Source organism: Rhea americana, unplaced genomic scaffold (genome assembly GCF_003343005.1).
Source record: "Rhea americana isolate MKP2758 unplaced genomic scaffold, rheAme1 scaffold_70, whole genome shotgun sequence".
NCBI classification, from domain to species: Eukaryota; Metazoa; Chordata; class Aves; order Rheiformes; family Rheidae; genus Rhea; species Rhea americana.
This window is the reverse complement of record NW_028186868.1, coordinates 1,166,587-1,187,197: the sequence shown is the minus strand read 5'-3', so window position 1 is coordinate 1,187,197 and position 20,611 is coordinate 1,166,587. Positions and strand designations below refer to the sequence as shown.

Below are 20,611 nucleotides of genomic sequence, written 5' to 3'. Positions count from 1 at the left end.
AGAGACAATGGCAACAAGAATGTTGCATAGCAGACCTCCCAGCAGTCTTCCAGCAGAATTGGTTTGTTTCACAGACTTGGGAGCCATGTAGAAGCATCTGTGTTTTGTATCTCGCGCAACAGCTATTAAAGGTTTCATAAGAAGATTTTCTGTTGATGTATGTAATTTCTGGAATTTGGATTCAAGTATGTGTAAAATGCAGAGATAGAATAAGATTTTTTTTTTGAGAAGTACTTCTAATTTATCATAGGACTTGCTTATAAATTTGAATAGTGAAAGCTAGATTTGAGCAATAACCACTATGATGAATGCTTAGATACGTTTGATAGTTTTGTAAGTGGAATGTTTTAGAGGTATGCATACARTATTTTGTTTTTCAGTGTTTTAAGCCTGTTGTGGTAGTTGGTTGTGATTTCTGGCTTGATTAAAAAGTGTTCTGAAAACTCTTGGTTGAATCATTTCCTTAATTAAGTTTATAACACATTTTCCTGGTAATTCATTATTCATTTTGTGACCTTACTTAAGGCTGAATGGTGCTCACCAAGGGGTGTTTGAGACTTCAGCAGACTTTAAAATTCTGCTCTAAACAAAATTCAAATGGTTTTTAAAATTGCATTTCTAAGGTGTTAGCTTTCTCAGTGGAAAAGACCTTAATCATATGTGACCAGAGTCCCATTTTAAAGGCAATATTTGCATACAATACTTAATGCTGAAGGCTTTGTTCTTGAATCTACCCTCCTCCTCCTCCAAGAAGTACATATATCTAGCAATACATGGTGTACTGCAGCTCTAAAGCTTCAGAAGGCTTACCTACAGTTATTAATATTGGACTTCTAACTCTGTCTTTACTTGAAGCCATCCTTCAGTARTATGATGACTGCCCTATGTACATTTTTAGCGTATAAAAAGAGTTCAGACAGGATCTTGATTTATTTTTCTTGATTATGTCTGTGTTCGTCCCCTGTCCTCCACTACCTGTTATGTTCAGAATAACAGTGTCTAGACTGGAAAAATGAATGTGAATTAGAGAACAGAGCAAATGAGAAGTTAGAAGTCAAGTTGGCAAAACCTAGATAAAGACAATGAGCATTTTAAGTTAGTTTTTTTTTTTCAAATCACTTAGCTGCATCTATTCAATATTCTCAGCGTCTATTAAACACTTAGCATCATCTTCTCATCTTTCAGTTAAGGTCAGAATAAAACTCCTTTACATTCTGTGCAAGAATGCAAGTGCAAGATGAACAGTAGCAATGCAAGTTTTTTCTCTACCTCTCTACAATGTTTCAGCCATGACCTTACAGTTACTGCAATGTTGTACCTGTGATGTAATTGTATTATAAGGTAGGCACAACTGAGCTTAACACTGTTCTAGGTTTGATGCTGGTAGGGAAAATACACCCTGAATAAAACAGTGGCATCCTCTAAAATACCAAAGATAGTAATGTCAAAATTATGGCTGGATTATACAAGTTAGATAAATCAGACAGCAAAACTTGTATTTGTCTGTGCTGGCATAGCATGGCTATCAAATCTGACTTACTAGGCTGTAAGCTAACTATATCAGCAGTGAGTTTGTAATACTGAACTCCTGGAGAGAAAAGTAGGTTCTCCCCTCTGAAAGACAGAAGGAGGCCAAGCTATCGGGCTTGATGAGGAAATGTATGTGGACAAAGCCACAGAACTTGACAAGCTGKTGTTTTGTTATCATACTATGGTGTACCAGTGTGAGCTGCTGCTTGTCCTGGGTGAGTATATCTGCATTGGCCTGTATGGTGGGTACTTTGGATTGAAATTGGCTGATGGCCTATGTTGTACTGTTAACGTCTACTCAAACCAAATCAGATCTAGCTGGTGCCAATCCTTCCTAGCTGGTTGCTAGCTAATAAAAATATGCATTCTGAAAGCCTGTTTTCAGTTCATGTGTATAAGCAGCATAGGAATTGCCAACCAGAAACAACTGTGTTCTAGATTAGCGACTGAAATTAAGCGGGTGGGCTTGCTTCAGAGAAGGTTACCCAGCTCTTAGAAATTTCAAATATTTGTGTGAACTAGCCAAGAAGTTTTACTGGAAAAAAAATGAGTCTCAAAGCTGGAAGACTTCTCAGGAATATAGCATGTTTGCCAAAAAAAAAAAAAGTTGATTCTTCAGGTCTGTAATGGAATTTATGTCCAGAAAATTAGTATCTGGTAACTTGACTGAGCAAGTCACCTTGGAGAGGGAAGTTAGGCTTAGGGCCCTCACTTGTATGTGATAGAGTAGGCACTTGAGCTCAAGCCTCACGTATCTTTATGGAAAAAAGGGAAGTTTCCAAAATCCCTAATTCGCCATATGGGAAAAGCTTGAGTCGCTTCATGCTCAATTAAAAAATGAGTAAATGTATTTAGCTTTATTTTTCCATTATCTTACCTTGACAAACCTTAATTCTGCTACTGAAGTAGCAGCACAGTTGTGCTGTTTACAGACTTAACAGCAAGAAAATCACATTGTGGCCTGGAAACTTCTGTCAGTGTTGTCTCCATTAATGATGACATTCCATAATCAGAAAGAGCTGCAGCACCAGGATTGTTTGCCTAGGCARTAGTAAAAGAGAAAGTAAATTTGTTCAAAGTAACCAGGAAGGGAGGCTTTTCTGATTGGATGAAGACGACATTGAGTTTAAAGAATAGGAAAAAGTAGCCAAATGTAAGGTTATTACTTGCAAGCCATAGTCTTACCTGAAATGATAGTCTCTAGGATTTACATACTTCCTCTTGAGCTCATTCTCTTTTGTCCGTTCCCTCTGCTAGCACTTGTAATACTTAGTTTCTATACCCCCTTTACATTACAAAAAATAAAGGAAGTGGTTATAATCACTTTCTGTCAGCTCTTCCTTMATTTTCATAAGAAAACTGTCTCAAAATTGCTGAGAGTTCTGTGATACAGATCTCTAAAGTTTGAGTGTCTGTTTCTTGATTTATTGCACAGCTTGAGTTTGAACATGATAGATCTAAAATTCAAGGCCTTCTTTAGTAGGCAGAAATTATCAGAACAGTCTCTTTCCACCTGTTGCTGAATGTATTAAAGATGTTGAAATAGATGATGGTAAATCATATCAAATGTATTGTGGGACCCTATTATTTCTCTTCAAGTTGTAAATTTAATTAGAAGATTCTCTAAGGTTATGGACTATATCAAATGAAATTTGCAAAAATGGAAGCAGTAAAGCATGTTGACGGAGCAAGATGGTGTCGCACTCTGAATCTCAAAGAAACTAAATAGCTAGTACTGTTGATGCTGTGACACTTCTAGGAAGTCTGAAATAAAGTTTTCTGCAGGTGCAAGGACACGACTTGTCCCCTCCCAATAATTTTGTTGTAAGCTTTTCAAGTCTATTAGTAGTAATCCTATAATAATATTAGTTCAGGCAACTCCTGTGGGCACACTGTGTGGTATCTTAGCATTAACTTTGTTGTTCTGACTTTTTTGGAACTCCCTAAGAGAGTACTAGTCTGTAAGAGAATAAAAATTACTATGTGTCCTTCATTAAGCATTTGTTCTAATTCTTTCTGGCCCTGCCCACCCTTATCCAATGTTTTTCTGTTCTTAGCTGTCTTATGTGTTTCACTGTCTGGATGTAAAATCTATTTCCTTTTAAAAGCCTTCTTTCCCCATTAAGTTACAGAAGTTGTACAGGGTTATGCCTCTCTGTCTAGTAGTTAGGGTAAGGAAGATGCCTTGGAGTGCAGTTGTGCAGACTTTCATCTTTCTGTGAATCTGGACCAGATGTGTTTATCCCTGTCATGTCAGGACTGACAGGCAACCTGCCACTGCTGGTGCAGGCTAAATGAGTTTTTGAAGCAAGCTGTAGTATCCTCAAGGGATACAAATATACTTCTGTCTTTCCTATGTCAATCTACAAAGACTACGCAAAAATCATTCATCTGCTGCCTTATCATAGATTTAGAATGGTAAGGTTGGAAAGGACCTCTGGAGATCATCTAGTCCAACCCTCAGTATAGCCCTTATGGGGATTGAACCCACGACCTTGGCATTAGCAGCACCACGCTCTAAGTAAACAAGTTTTTCACCATTTCTAATTTGTTCTCCTTATTCTTCCATTAAATGAAAGTTGTAGTAGAGCCTAAACTCTTTTCTGTGTCATAGCTCAGTTTCTACTGCTTTATACGTTTTTCACAGACGACGTTGGAAGATTTTACATTCCCTTGCTTATATGGCATGAACTGTACAATAGCTTGGTTCACCCATAGTGTCCTTATTGAGCTGAGCTTGTTCCCTTTGTTTCTGTGTTCTTCACAACTCTTATCCTATCTTCTGTAAACTGGAAGAGGTTTTCAACAATGATTAAATCAGAGCTGTCAGACTATAGGCCATACATAAAGGAAAACTATAGAATGGAAAGACTAACTCCCAGGAAGTAAATAAGAGTTTAAACTGATGTTGCTTCATATTTCCTTATATTCCCGAGTTAATCAGGTTCCTTTAAGTGTTCATGATCAAGTACTCGAAGCACTTCTGTTCAGCATTCCTGTGTCAGAACTTCTGGCAGAATGCATCTTTTCAATTGAAACTAGCTGACTTTTGAGGTCTTTGCTGTTTGTTTTACAACCACCAATATAAAAGTAAACTATAGTGTGTAATGGTGAATTTATAGATGACAGATCCACAAAATGCAGGTTCTTTATAACACTGTAAAACTTAACTTGTGATTGTGGTAGTAGTTAAAACAAGTGTTCTGTGCAAAATGCTATGCAAATTTAACATTAAATGTTTTATTAATAATTGGGGAAGTGTAGGGGGGAGATGTGTGTTTTCAGAATGCGTAGAGTGTAGAGCCGTATAACTTCTACTTGGTTTCATTTTTTTGTACTGCAGAATCTGTGTTATTTATATAACCAGATAATATAAACTTTGTGAATATGCGGTATGGGTAAACGGTGTCCTGACTTTCAGAAGAAGCTAAAACTTGAACTAATATTTGAAATATATTTGCGCTTACTGTCTTAGTAAATTGTATGCTTAACTCTGAAACCTGATAGTAGCATAAAAAATTCTTTTAATGCTGCTTCTGTTAGCAGAAATGATCAACCAAAATCTTATTTAGCAATTCCAAGATATGCTTCTTTGGTCCTGGAATCTCTTCTTATCTCTGACATGCCAAAAACTTAATCTCTCTTCACTTTTTCCACAACACTGTTTTGCATGGTCAGTGAAAATACACAAAATGTAAAATGCATAGTTTTGCCTTCCAGGAGATAGAGAGGCTTGTGTGTTAAAGCAAGCTTCTGAGTAACTCGGAGAGCCACGGAAGCTTAGAGTTGATGTAAAAATTCAGATCCAGTTCACCACTGATTACTTATTAATATTCTCTTCACCTATGTAAAATTGATTAGAGCCTACTATGAATCTTCTTGTTTATAGCAAAGCAGAAGGCATCAGTAAAACTAAGTTTGAGGAATAGACAACAGTATAAATGGGGTGAACCATAGCAGACTTGCATGACCTGAGGAAAGGTAAGGTACTTATGAATACATTTCCATATGAGCATTGTTTCTGGTACTACCATTGATTCCATTAACCATTCTGCCCACTGAACAACTGCAGAAGTAGGTTGAATTAAGTTTAAAAAATACAAATCTCATGAATTCTTCAGAAAGAATTTAATTAAAAATGAGGATTGAAAAAATGATGAAAAACATGAATGAGAAAACAAATGAACTAGAGGGGGCTTAAGTCAGTGCAGCAGAGAGAAAGCATGACCTGCTGCCTCTCCCCATTATTCAGGAGAGTGGGGAGCATCATGCACTCTACCACATAATCCTTGATGAAGCTGAAGATGTTGCTGCCAGTTCTCCCATCCTAAAATAGTAAAGTTGCTCACAATTGCGGCTATCGCTTTCGTGACCCTTAAAAGAAGGTGAAGAGGACTCATTTGATGGCCAGTTCTTTTAAAAGCTTGACTTTTTAAAGTTAAATCTAACAAGTGTAGCAAGAATTCTGTAAATCAGACCTATTCAGATTGTTCCCTGAGGGTTGACATCACTATTCTATCAAGATGGATGTATGCGCATGCCTTGAAGTAGGCATAGAAGCAGGCCCTATGTGCATTGATGACGAGGAATATATTATGAAGGTGATGTAGAAACACGAGTATCTGCTGAGTTGTACTCTCTTATTTCTGTTGTTGATGGACTTTTCTGGCAATTCTGTTAGTACTGTGTTACTGAGGAAGATGGAAAGTGGAAGCTACGTGTATTGCCAAGTCAGTCTGGCAGCAGTTCTTTTCTTGCCTKAAGGCTTTTCAGCCTTAAACTTGAATGCTGAGAAGCAATAGCTGTCTATGTACTTATGGTGCTATGGTATAATACCAAAATAAAAGTGCAGAAAATGAGAGGTTAGGTTTCTACTATTCTTCTGTTATGTTTAGCAGTTGTTCACCTTTCARTTGCAACTTCTCCAACACTGAATCACTAGCATCTAAACTAAGTGCTATATTCAGTAAAGCACTGTTTACTTGGTTTTGAGTACTTCTAGGATGGAAGCTGTAGTCTCTTGTTCATACTGGAATCTAAAGGTGTATTTAAGTAAGGAGAATGATTTGCCAAAGSGGAACAAGCAAAGGAGAAAAATTTTTTTAACACTCTTTGTTGTTTACAAGCTACAGCAAATTCAACTGAGACAGTGTAGCCTGAGCTTAGTCTGTGAATTGGAAGAAGAAAATAGCAGTCAGGTATACTTTATAAATATCTGTTTCAAAGACACAGAGAACAGGTGGAAAAGGACCTCTTGTGCAGGCACTACAGGGCCAAAGAGCAAGTGCTGTAATTTCAGTAGCATCWAGCCATTCCCAACTGAGGTTGAATCAGGAAGAGAAATGGCAGTTAAGAGGAGGTTTTGTTTTTTGTTTGCTTGTGTTTGCCCAAAACCACTTGATAGATCAGTGGTTGAGCATGGAAAAAAAACAGATCTCCTGCATCTCTGGATCTTGCTTTTTCTAAAGGGGCATGATGATTCTTAGCGTCAAGTGTTTTTTCATGATATCAGGATAAAGGACCAAAATGGGTTAGTATCTTACTTGTTAGAACAAGATGAAAAATGGCTATTTTGGGGCTTTGTAGGTGTTTTAACACACAATAGAATTTTAAAATGATGTCACGTTACTGACACTACAATGTGGACAAAATAATAAGTATTGCTCTGTGACCTAACCTTACTGTTAGCTTGAAAACTGGGAGTTTTTGAGTTTTAGAGAAATAAATGTCTTTTACCAAAAAAGAAAAATTAAAAGCTGTCTTGAATCTGTTCAAAATTATATGAAAAATGCTTGTTGCTGTAGCCTGATTAATGAAAATCACAACTCCCGGAATTTCAAGAGAGAACTCAAAGCAGATATATCAAATACATACAATTTAGAGGCTACCAATAAAACCCTGAAAAGGGCAAAATCATACCATATGCATGGGAAAGTACCTCATTGTCAATTCTTTCACTTACTTTAATTTCAAATCAGATAGAGAGCAAATGTGCCCCCGAGTTTATGCCATGCTATTGGGGAGGTAGTATAAAGCTCTTCCTATGAAAAACACGATGTTATTTTTGTGTTTCTCTCTTTTCCTGTTTATCTCTGCACCCTACACCTCCAGGCACATAGTTAAGGAGAAAGCAGAAAAAGTGTAGCACATAGCTTTTGTTTTCAGTTGTCCTCAAACCAGCAATTCCTTCATAGGAGGAAGTTTGTTTCCTTGTGTCAAACATTTTTTATGGGTAATTCCTGAACCAAAATCAGATGCTCTAACTTTTCCTAAGCCCTAATTGCCCTTTAGATCTGCTAGCAGTGATCTAGCAGATTTTGATTGATTTTATTTTGATTTCAGTGCTATTACAACTGGCAGTATTACAACTGAATGTGGTGCCTCTAAAATTATTCTTAATGGCTCAGCAGAGTTTAACTCCAGAGAACTTTGTAAGAAGGTTTTTATGTGCTTTTCACTAATATGTCTTAGATTTTAAGAATTGATGTTTTGCTGTAATGCCTGTGAAGCTTAGTAACTTGTTCTCAAAAGGATATGATGGCTTAGTTATTACTGYGTCTGCTTTAAAATAACCTTAACATTCATAGCATGTATAAGATGATATATAATTAATGCCTTTAGAAGTAGACTCTTGCTTATGTTATGAAATCTTTTATACAGTGAAGACTTAAAGAAGGTGCAGGAAAGACAAAACATATAAACATACTTTTAAGTTGGAAATGAACTGCTCAATTTCATAAAATCTTGTGTTCTTTTTAGTAGCTATCTTTAGCACAACTAATCRTAGATAATAATCTTCTGTTGCTGCATTTCACTAAGATCTGATGCCATTAGATGATGGTGTTTATAATCTTTAATTAAGTCTCAAGGATAGTCTTCAAATGTGTAGAGAGAGAGAGAGTTTTTCCACCTCCTGTGGCAAGTCAGTGGGAGTTTAGTGCCCTTTGGAATCTCCCCCACGGTGCAGTTGACATTTTGCAATGACAATTCYATAGCAGCAAGTAGATGCAACTGGGAGTGGGGGGCATGAATTTTGGGGAGATTGGTTTCTCTGTAGTCAAGTGAATGTTCAGGTTTTTGTCTGACTGAGACTACAGACCAAAGTACCAGATGTAATGTGTCTGTAGACTCTGTTGTTAACAAAATTAGGGAAATTTCCCTTAATTTCAATGGATATTGATTGGATCAGGTTAGTTATGAGRTGATCGTCTGTCTGCAAAGAAATATTCAGGGATCTTACAAAAGCACTGTTAATAAAAAGTTGGATAGGTTTTTATTTTGCATTTATTTACTGATGAGGGAGTCTGTCTGATCCAGTGTGTCTTTGAAATGTTCATTCAAAGTCTTGGTTTGGGCAGAGTTAGTAACTTCCTTCATTGTTAATATAGTGCTGCTACACAGTTTCTGTAGAGTGTGAGAGTCCAGTCTGGGAACCAGCTGTTGAATTTTGGTAAATTATCATGGACCACCTTAAAGTGCCTATTATCAATAGAAAAGACTGTAACTTCTAATAGAAGTTCTAATAGACTATTAGAAYTTCTAATAGTCTAATAGAAGTCTGCTTCAACAGGAGAAAATGGCTTTTTCCTATCTGTAGTTCTTCAAATTGTCCATTTGGTTCCATTATTTACGAAAATCTAGCAGATCTCCCAGCTGTTGCTTCAGATTGCAAAGAAAATTGTGTAAAGACTTTTTTAAAAATATAAATAATGTTCTTGTCAGAAGTCTGAGCTGTGGCCATGTAATTTGACTATGACTCTAGACTGGCAGTTCCTTGTTTCCTGGTGTTTTTAAAAACAGTTAAGATGTCACCCTGAAAACATCTAGTGCAAGTGTAACACATTATGCTAAAATCAGAGGCTTGCATACCTCTGTGGGGTAGAGCCAGGTTAGTGCTGAAGCACTGTGAAAATTCCATACTGAAGTATCTTTTTCCAGGTATTGTCCGTGAAATTCACGTGTTAAATAGTTAAGTGCAAGCTCAGTTGATCAAATGTTTTTCTATACTGTAGCAATACCTTTAATGGAATATGCTAATAGCTCTTTGTCATTGCTCATGTGAGAGTAAGATGTGGAGCTCAGTCCTTGTTTTCTAACTCATACTGGATTCCTCTTGTCACAGCTGTGGAGTCATAGTCACATAATCTTGGTTATTTGGACAGTGCTTTTGGGCAGGCTTCACCCCGGCACAAGCACACTAGAAACTGTGTTGTGAGTTCTTACTGTCTGACTTGTTTACAGGTTGTCTTTTAAACATTCTTAAAACCTGCATTTTTTTTATCCCCATATGCTGGAGTGTCTTGTTCTGGATTTGCTTTAGACATAACTATTTTTTAAACTTTGTCTTCAGTTGTAACACAATTTGCTTGGGTATCCCAAGTGGAACTTTCATTTTGAACTTTGGGTCAGGCTAATGGGCTGCTGTCTGTTCTCTCTTTCAGTACTGAAAAATGCAATCCCACAGACCATTCCATAAGTGCTATTTTTTGTCCTGTCCTAGTATTCCTTTACTTTTCAAATCATTTACTTATTCATGTATACTGCCTGAGACTATGATAGAAGTTTGAAGTCCTAAGCTGACATCTGCACAGGGGCAAAACAAATCAGCTGCTACTGTGTTTCCTTAGTAACTTACTTAGGTCAATGGTCAAGACAAAGGTGGAGAGTGAGAAGGGGAGTATCTCTGCCTGATAATGTACAATAAAGTTTTTATTCCTGCTTATCTGGGAAATTTTTCATAAATATACTTGTGGCTCTGGTACCTGTGAGTAACGCTGTTACCATGAGCTTATGGCAATAAAAGCCCTATGGAATCCTGCTGCATCAAGCAACCTCTTCTGTCCTTTCTTTTCTCCTTCTTAGCTGATCACGTGATAGTCTGTTTCTGTTTTAGAAAAGATAATTCAAATCAATAGTACTGTTTCTGTTGTGTAATTAAGATATTATTCTGAGTGTTGTATTTTCTTATGCTATGTTTGTATGACTAATGTTTGACATAAACAGCCACATTGGTGCAAGGTACTTGTTAAGAGCTCTCGATTCAAGAGCACACTGTGTTGACAAGGCATCAATTTTACTGATTTAGTAGTGGTACAGCCTAATACTTGCAAAGAAACTGAATTATGTTTCTGACTTCTGCCAGACTTCCTGTATCAGTCAGAGATTTTTGCTTTTGAGAATCATACTTAATGTGGGAGAAGTCTGTATATCAGGTTGAAGTAGCAACACAAATGATAGCTGCTAATACAGGTACACTTAGCAGTTGCTTTTTTGATCTGATTTCTGGCGGTCTCTTGACTGAAACAACTTCAGCTTATGATTTTATAGGTAAATGACACTATTCTACTTTGATATATTTAAAAACCTTTCTGTTCTCTCTGGCCCTGCTACTCTCACTCCTCAAGTTCTTAGCTCTGATRCTGAGAAAACTTTGTAACAGGCAGCAATGGGTGGGATATGTACTGCCATTTTGGCTTATTGCTTTTGCCAATGATGATGTATTTGGAATATACCCATAAAGAAGTATCCTTTTGATGGTCTTTGGACATCTTTTATAATAGTTTATATTCCAAAAAGCTAATATAGAAAACCTAGTTTCTCAAAGTTATCTGAGAAGTCATTAGTTATACTAAAGCTTAGCAAGAGTAGCTTTCTGTTGACACCGAAATTTTGATGAAACTATTTCTGTTTTTGTTTCTGTTTGCATAGAGACTATGTGAGGAAATTTTAAGCATCCTTGAAAAAGACACAAAAACTTCATGTCAAGTTGCCTGCCTGGAGGCCCTGCGGATTCTTTCCAGGGACAAGAAGGTTTTAGCGCCTGTAACCACAAAGAAGAACATGCAGATCCTTATAAGGCTAGCAAAGCTGGACACTATGGAAGATTCTTTGGAAAGGGTGTCTGAATATCCTGTTATAGTAGAAGCTTTAAAATGCCTTTGTAATATAATTTTTAATAGTGCCGTTGCACAGAAGCTCAGTTTGGAACTGAATCTTGCAGCTATGCTCTGCAATCTTCTGAAAAAATGCAAGGACCAACAGTTTGTTGATGACATTAAATGCTTTGATTTGCGTCTTCTCTTCCTGTTGTCACTTCTGCACACAGATATTAGATCACAGTTGCGTCAGGAACTGCACGGGGTGCAAGTCTTGATTCAGGCTTTGGAAAGCTCCCTGAGTGTAAGATGGACAGAAGAATATAAAGCAGCTGAAGACCATGACAGACCTCCTTTATCTTTGCAGGAGACAGATTGTGCCATTGAGGCACTAAAGGCTCTTTTTAATGTAACGCTTGACAGTTGGAATGTCCACAGCGAGGTAAGGTTTAGTTGAAATATTTTCTAGATTGAATTTGTTTAGTCTGCGAGAACCATAACCACCATGTAGATACAGAGGAGGTGGTGGTTGTCCAAGACCCAGAGCAAGGGGCAAGGTTTTTAATCATTGGATCTTTTTTGTTTCTATAATTTTGACAGAAGATAGATTGGGATTTTCAGAACAGCAACTGAGATAGTCTTGAAATCTTGTATTAACATCATAGTCAGTTTCYCTATGTGTGTAAAATCTATCTGAAAAACATTGTGTCTGAATTCTGGTTATGTGTGAATGATGGTGGGCTTTCAAGAAGTGCTCATTACTTTCAGTGCCAAAATAGGTTTTTATCATGTTACTGCTTGGGGAAAAAGAAATAAATACATTTATCTGTGAACGCTATTTGCTAATAATTAGCTGGCTAGGAAAAACTTGTTAATGTGTGTGTCTCAGATGGCTACATCTCTGAAGATTGACTATTGCAGTACAATAACGATTAGAGCTAAGTGGTCTCCCATGCTTCTTTTACCTTTTCTGGGCTTTATTATAAGCACATCACCTCAAATATTTGATAATAAATAACTCTGGGTGAAGAAATAGTAGGGGTATTATTTTAATGTCTTTTTCTCCCATCCTTCCAGTCTCAGGTTTGGATTTAAACTTGATCTTTTAAGTTGACATTGAGTTCAACCACTAAATACACTTTCATAGTTAGCATTTATAAATAAGGTTTACTCATTTTTGTTCATGATATAATATCTATTTTCCCTCCCGCACCCAGACAAATGTGCTTGCTATGTAGTGTATCCCTACAGGTTTAGAAGCAGAAACAATACTGATAGCCTTTATCTTTAATAACCTAAGTCTCCAATGCAGTAATAAAAATGGAGTAATAGCATCTTTCTTAGTGCACATAATATTGTCTCTGAAAGCGTGGTGTTACCTTTTCAATGGACATTGTAATCATGATCCAGTATATAAAACTATGTAGAAGTTTACAGTAGCTAAAATGGACAAATAATTGTTCTGCTTAGTGCATTGGACTGAACAGCAAATAAGATATAAATCATGCATTGCGTGAGCTTCAATAAGGAATGTGAAGCTCGAAAAGAGTTTGAAATTTGTTCTTTGCTAAAAGTGTCCCAGGAGCACTCTGAATAAGAAGTGAAATACCCAGGGTAAGGTAGTGTGGGAGAAACCAGAATAGCCAGTATTTGAAATTTCAGGGAAATATGAAGAAACTGAGGGGCTTTTCTCTTATTTGTCTTTCTAGCCTAGACCTATATTAAAAATATCTTTAACATTCCCAAAGGAAGATGTTGTTCTTTGCATAGGCAAATGATTGCATTTGAGATAAGAAAAAATACCCCAATCAATTATATAGTACAACTGTATGAATGCCTGCCATTTAAGAGCTTTGAAAGAAGTACCTGTAATTAAATACTTCTGTGTGAAGGAAATAAATTCAGGTATTAAGCTGGAAAATAAAGCTGTGTTAAATGTTCACCTTTTGAAAAGCACTCTGAAAAGAATCTGAGTCTGTCTTGAACTTGTTAYACTCTTTTGATCTCTCAAGATCCCCAGTATTTTTTAAGTTCAATTTACTTCAGAAAGAAGGATGGAATATGTCACATGGTTGTTGTGGAGGTACCTAATGAGACTTCATTTGGCAGTTCCCTCTGGAATAAGGGCGATTTTGTCCCACAGAACTTCCTCCCCAAAGAACCCAAACAAGTAGTTATCAGAGACATTTGCCTCAGATTTGATGAAATTATGGTATTAGTAACCTTTTTTATTTYTATTTAAGTTAGATGAGTGTTTAAGGTGTTCTGAGGCTGGAGAAGCTTGTTTTCTGTTTTGAGATGAAGCCTTTATAGTTAAAATTCCTAAAGGAAAAAAAAAMCAATACATTAAGGAACTCTTTGTTAGTTTTAAACCATTAAGGAGATGTTCAGTGACGTTCTGCTTAGCAAGTATCCCTGTGGAAATCTTAATGATTTGCAAGAAGAGTAAACAACATGTTAGTGAAGTATGTTGAAGATACAGAATTTGAAGATATTGCAAACTTTAAAGGGGATGGAAAATAAAAGGAGACCCAGAGAGGTTAAGCGTGTAGGTAGAAAACAAAATGAGGGTCATTCTATGGGGAAAAGAATAATTTGAAACACCAGTATTTAATGACTGGAGGTAAAACCAAAGTAGCAAAGCCAGACAAGCTGCAGGTGGCACAGCTGGGTGATTTGGACATTGATGATACAGTGATACATTAGGTGCATTGTACTAGGACAAACACACAGGAGCGTATGTGAGATGCCAAGAAGAGCTCATAAAAAAGGAACAGGACAATGCTATGCACAGTTAAATAGTTGCATTATTTTATACTTTGTGTGGCTGCTGTTTGGGAAATTGGTAGAAAGAATTGCTTGTAAGGTGTAAAAGTAGGGGAAATAAGGTTGATGAGAGTAGAGTTGTTTATAAGTAAATGGAGAAAAAGTGTCAAGGGAAAAGGAGCAAGTGAATTAGAAAAAGAAACAGATCAGGTGGAGGAAATGAGACTGTTGGCAGCAAAAGAACTAGATAGGAATGAGGCAAAGAAAATGAACATATGGAATCTAAGTTGATGAGGAGAGGGCTGCATATAAACTCAAGAAGGAAGATAGTAGTGGTGTAATTAAGAATAGTGGTATGGAATTGAGCAATTGATTGTAACTAGCCTGGATATCCCAGTGGATTTCTTGATAGAGGAAGCTCATTTGATGGGAAAGAAATCCCCAAGAATGTTAAAAGGCCATCATAGCAAAGCTACATTGCACCAAACATTCAGTGAACTCTAAGGTACAGTCCTTTTATTGATAGGGATGGATGTTACGATCTAATAGGTATTTTCCATCTTTAATTTTTATTATTCTAGTGACCTGAAACCCTCACTTGCAATCTTCAAAATGAAAAAATATCTTCATAATTTATATTTATATAGAATGAATCTCATCAATTTCGTTACATGGCTGCCATCCTCCGCCACTGCTTATTAACCAACGGCCCTACTGAAGACAAAACTGAAGAATTACACAGGTTGGTAGAATTGCAGAACCAATCTATTTTGAAAGGTTATTAAAAAATATTCTGACTGGTGTCTAAAGAGGAAATCAGAGAAGCAGTGAAAATTATAATTCTGTTAAACTTGTTTAAAATCTTACCAATCTGTTCAGTGAAAACTCTTTGCCTGAAATGCTATTTAAACATGTCCCCTATTCCAAAGAGGAAGTGGCTGGTAAGGTTGTTATTTTTAATCAACAATAATGAAGTTGACTTTGCTGAAATCTTTCTTGTGTAATTGAGAATGAAATTATTTATGGAAGTCCTAGCGGTAGTGCAAATTAAAGTAGAATGCAACTATTGTTGTGTTGCGTAGATGTTTATGGAAAAGCTATGTTTTGAAGTTTTTATATGCTATTTCTGCAACTCTGATGCATTGAGGTGGAAGTAACGGGTTGATACTTTATTTCTAGTAGTTCTAGTGCTTTTTTAGGGCAGCCGAGATCCAGAACAGCCTACAAAAATCACTTCTCTGGTGTGTGGGCAGGGTCTGTGTGTATGTTTTTAAGGCACCTAAAGGTGAGTGAAACATCTTGGAGTTTAGTTTTAGGTATATGCCCTTTTTTTCCTCTTAGTCCTGCATCTGACTGTGTGAATTATTGGCTGCAAGTATAAAACAACCAAAATGCAGTGTTTTTTAGTGAAGTAGTAGTTTTCCCCTGTTCAAAATTACTAGCGTTCTCTGATGTTATTGTTATTTTTATTTTTCTGAATAGGTCAGGTGCCCAAAAGCCCAACGGATAAGTCATGTTATCTCTTGGCAATGAAAATCAGTGTGACTATTTTCTTTGTCAAAACATGTATATCTAAGTGCAAGATCTTTTAAAGATCTTCTGATCTGGAAGAAGGATATAGCTTTTCACACTCAACAGTCTTGAAAATTTTCAGTGAACTTTATTAAAATCTTGAAGGGCTCTCAGCGATCATCAGGCTTAGTAGCTGAGTGCTCAGATCCTACCTCAGACCTCTCCTCAGTTGGTACAGACCAGTTTGAAATAATTTAGGGTATCACTGCAGTAGTTGCCATGAATAAAAATAGTGATGAGCATGTCCTAAAGGCAGTCAGTGTTTCTTCTTTGCTGCTGCTTTTGGTAGGTGTCTCTTATCTTYTCTTAAGGGAGGGCTTGTTGAGAACAATTTCCCCACAGCTGGGAATATTGAACAGATTTGGACAAGTTCCATAACTGCAAGAAGATAAAGATAGACCTTTTGCATTTAAGCCTGTACATAGTCAGCAAAGCTGTCTGATATTACGGTGAGTTACTGTACAGCTAGTGTTCTTCCAATGAAAATGTGCTTTGCTTCCTTGTCTGGGAATATGGGACTACTATAATTACTCTGTAAAATATATCACCGCTGAAAATTTATCTTGAGCTACTGTGAAAGGATGCATGTTATGTTAGTGCTTTTGCTTCTAGCTTTTACAGACACTTACAGACAAGGACCAAAAAGGGCTTTGTAGCTAGAAGTAGGCAGCTAGGGAGCAAATGTAATATTAGTGTAATTTCTGTCAGTTAAAAGGAAAATATTGTGTAGGCTTGCTGTCCGCGTGGACCATCTGTCCTTCCGGAGGTATTAAATCAGGGCAAGGAGTGTCTCTCATGTTGGAGAAAGGGAGAACAAGGAGAAGGAAAATGAGGCTGAGTATCACTGCCTTGAGTCCTTTCAGTTGCCTGCTCTACTCTGTTGAACTCAGTGCAGAACTACATCAATCTTTCTCTTACACTAGGAAAGCCACTTACTCTCTCTGTGAGGTGCTCCAGTTAGTTTCTTTAGCTCAGATTAGTAGAAGGAAAAATGCAAGTGTAACTCAGCTGCCTCTAATATTTGATATTGATCTATGACTTATGCAGGATTTTTAACCCGTTAGATCTCTTCCTAGGCTTTTATTTTTTGCAATTCAAATATTTCAGCTTGTCTGCAAAACCAGAGACACGTAAAAGGTCATATTGTCAATTAAATGATAGTGTGCTGTGTCTTCCACAGAAACCCTATCTAATTCCGTATGTGGAATAGATGTAAATAATAATAATAATTTAACGTACTTTTCTGCCAGTATTGTTCATCACAAGGCAGTTCTGGAATAAAAAAGTTGTAGTCCAGACTAATTCTCCTTGTAATCCTCAGGGGACATGGATAGCTCACTTTACTCTCCTGATGTAGTAAGTCAACCACATATTTCATTCCAGATCAGAGTTTCAATAATAAATGAGTAAATTTGTGTTAGCAGTCCATAGCTAGCATAGCTATGAAATGAGACTGTGTCATCAGCTGGACTGTTAAGTATGCTAAACTCTGAACCCTTATTGCTAGAGATGAGGTGCGAGTCAGAGAGAGCAGAGCTCAACTTCTCAGTGTGCAATCCACCTGGAGTCCATCAGTAAGGCATTTATTAAAATAAAAATAGAGTAAAATATAGGCAGACTTTAATACGGGGTAAACTTTGTAAAGCATCAGGGTGGCGTAAGTATGTTTCCTACAGTTGATGATCACGTACACTTCTGTAAGTTTGTAAATCTGTGGAATTTAAGATACTTAAATGAAGGGTTTGGACAGCCTGTTAGTCTTTTGTATGGAATGCTTGGGCTCTGAATGTTTAAGACGAGGATTTATTTTGTACAAGCATCAGGTATTGGATACGAGCCTTGATTGTCAGTTTGACTTTTATTTCTAACAGACAAGCAGAAACTACCTAAAGAAAATAGCTAATTTATACCTGTATTGTCATAACTGTGGTTCTGTCATTGCATTACTTCACGTTTGAACGTGAACAGCTTAAAGCACCACATATTAGAGCGAGTGCCATTTTTGCCCGCTAACAAGGTTTTAATCAAGGCATTCAGCAGCTCTAAATAGTCCTTTGCTTCTGAATTTGCATATCAGGAGGGGGCTGGGAGCATGAGTGGGTGGATGTCATGTCCGAGTGATTAATGATCTCTAGGAAGCCGAAAAGGGGAGAGTAATATACGCAGTATTTCTACCCCCTGGAGTAGGAATGCAAACACTATTGTGCAGATCTGTGCATAGTCACTGACTTCCTGGTAGCTGGAGAATTTCATACACTCCTCTACCACAAATAAAACTGTCAGTGAAGTGACAAAGATCAGAAAGCCGGGCTTCATTTATTGAAAAGAATAGCTCAGACACAGTGATCCAGAAAATTAATTTTGTAGGTGTTTGGGAACTTGGTTGTTTAATAAGAAACTAGTAAAAAGGGAACTTTTGATGAAAGGCCTGAAGCCACCRAATATTTGTTGAATTTCACTCAAGTCTTGTTTCTTGCTATTCCTGAATTATTAGAGAGTGGATAGCTTGTTTGATATAAAAAGTATATTAAATTGGAATGAGAAATAAAACAAAGAAAACAATCCTTCCAAGARGCAAAAGTTGACTGAATTTTAATTGCTAAAAGAACAAAAGAAAGATGACATCATGTGAAAAAATCATCCAATTTGATGATACTAAAACAGCACATTTGTTGTAAATGTGCTCTATTACATTTGAATGTCTCAATTTGTTTTCTGGTGTACTAAATCTTTGTTAGAGCTGTATGCAGTAACATAAAACCTGAGTAAACACTAAATCAAAGTAAATRTTAAAATGTTAAGTGAAATCTGAAAAGTTGCCTCTGTTCTTGGAACATTTTGTCAGTCCTTGAAACACTAGTGCTCGTGGTTTTGTTGATAGCTTTGGGGTATCATATGTGTAAGCCAACATAGTTCTGTATTATTTCTAAACACATCTGCTTATAGTTTTGGTGGGTCATCAACAAGTAATAAGGACAGAAGTCTGATTTTTCCAGCCTCTGTGTAAATTAGCATCGTACATGGGAAGAGTGCAAATGCAAGTCAGTAATAACATCAGGATAGATAGCAAACTCAAAGGTTTTGTATTGTACAAGAGAACTTTGCAAAGTAAGTTAAATAAAAGAGGAGGGAGGAACCCTATGGTTTAATTTACATCACTTAATGGATATTTGAGAAGCACTCCTTTTTCATGCTGAACAGAACCTTGAACTCTGTTTTGCTGGATGTTAGCAGGACTGTTTATGGAATAAATTGCCACTTGATTTTAGAGTATTGCATCCTGTCAGTGAGTGCTTTGTGGAATGCAGTTACTGAAAGATAGTGCTTGGTAAATAAAACCTGGATCTTTTTTATTTATTAGATGCGTTCAGTATTTTCTCTGCTGTATATGTTAAGCAGGAGTGCGAGTATTTGGGGGACCTGAGACATTCCCAGACCTCATTGTTTTGAGGAAGAAATATTTTCCACGGTATATTTTGTCATGGTAATTGTAGTAATGTGGGTGCATTGTAAACTGCTTAAGTTCCAAGGAAGAGGAAAGATCTCTTGTCTGCTGCAAGTCAATGTGAGAGTTCCCCCTGCTGTCCTGCAAGATCAGCTGCTTTAACACAGTGCTCGTAGCTGCGCCCTTGTCTGTGGGATAGGATACTGCAGGGGCTGGAAGTAATAGCGTGCCACTGGAGTAAAGAGCTTTTGCAGCTTTTTTCTCTTTTACCTTGCTCATTCTAAGAGTCAGCATTTGGGTGATAAAGCATGCCACCCTCTTTAAAACTTAGAGAACAGAAAATAAAACATTGGTTAAGTTGCTGTGCCTCTTTTTAATTGCAGTTGTACAGATGCTTTATGGTGAATTGTACCAGKTTTAATTCTGTATTACAAATGAATAATGAATTTTTAAAATCTGTTTCAGCAATGCAATCAACCTTTTAAGCAATGTTCCAGTTTCTTGCTTGGATGTTCTTATTAGTCCATCATGTCAAGAAGAAACAGATATAAAATACAATGGTATGAATATGAGAGCAATTCAAATTTTACTGGATTTTATGGAAAAGAGAATAGACAAGGTATGGGCTTTAAAGATTCTTGACAAAAGAGGCCTCCTTTCATTAGAACAAAAGTGCGTGTGTTAAATTATTTATAAACCCTTCAGAAAATATTTAATAGAAAATTTGGATGTCCATGCTTGGTTCTATGCTATGAAACGCTTTCAAAATTGGGAACAAATAGTTGCCTATAAATGTCTGAAGTGCTGCTGGCTTATGTGTAAGTTGGTGAACATTTGGTCCGTCATCTGTTTGGTGTTTGTATTTTGGCTCTCACATAGGATTTCATTGAAAGGCCTGTAAGATTTAAAATAAGAAATTTGCTCTTAAGAGTATTTTACTTATATTTGTTTTGATTTTAGGGAAGCAGCTACAGAGAAGGTTTGACTCCAGTTCTCAGTTTATTAACTGGGTGTTGCCGAACTCACAGGAATATCAGGAAGTTTATCAAAGCTCAGGTATGTAAAATATTCATGAAACTCATAGAAATCTGTTTGCAATCCTATTAACAAAATTTGAGGCTTGTACTTCAGTGAAAGACACTGATGCTTTTAAATTATGGATAGTTTCATAGTGCATTTCCCACAAAGTTCTCTTCGGTGTGTTTTTTTTTCTTTTTCTTTTTTAAATATCTCTGACAACTATTGGCTATTCATTTTCAGAGTCATGTAAGTGTATAATATTTTGGACTAACTTCCGTGGTACATACTGTAGAGCTATTAAATAGTAAAACAGGAGTAAAATAAAGCTGTTTTATATGGTCACTTTGGATCGTGCAGTGAGTGTCGAAGAGCCCAGTGAGGCCTGCCCCCCTACTGTCTAGCG

The 20,611-nt window shown here is 36.8% G+C and overlaps 1 protein-coding gene across 2 annotated transcripts in view; it reads left to right on the top strand.

Moving 5' to 3' along the window:
• RIC8B (RIC8 guanine nucleotide exchange factor B) overlaps nucleotides 1-20,611 on the top strand; it is a 39,282-nt gene that overhangs the window by 4,939 nt on the left and 13,732 nt on the right. For both annotated transcript variants that reach the window (XM_085321705.1, XM_085321704.1), the window contains exons 3-6: nucleotides 11,239-11,847; nucleotides 14,819-14,913; nucleotides 19,654-19,807; nucleotides 20,149-20,244. In XM_085321705.1, the coding sequence (XP_085177831.1) occupies nucleotides 11,239-11,847; nucleotides 14,819-14,913; nucleotides 19,654-19,807; nucleotides 20,149-20,244 (954 nt within the window). The remainder of the gene's footprint in view (nucleotides 1-11,238; nucleotides 11,848-14,818; nucleotides 14,914-19,653; nucleotides 19,808-20,148; nucleotides 20,245-20,611) is intronic.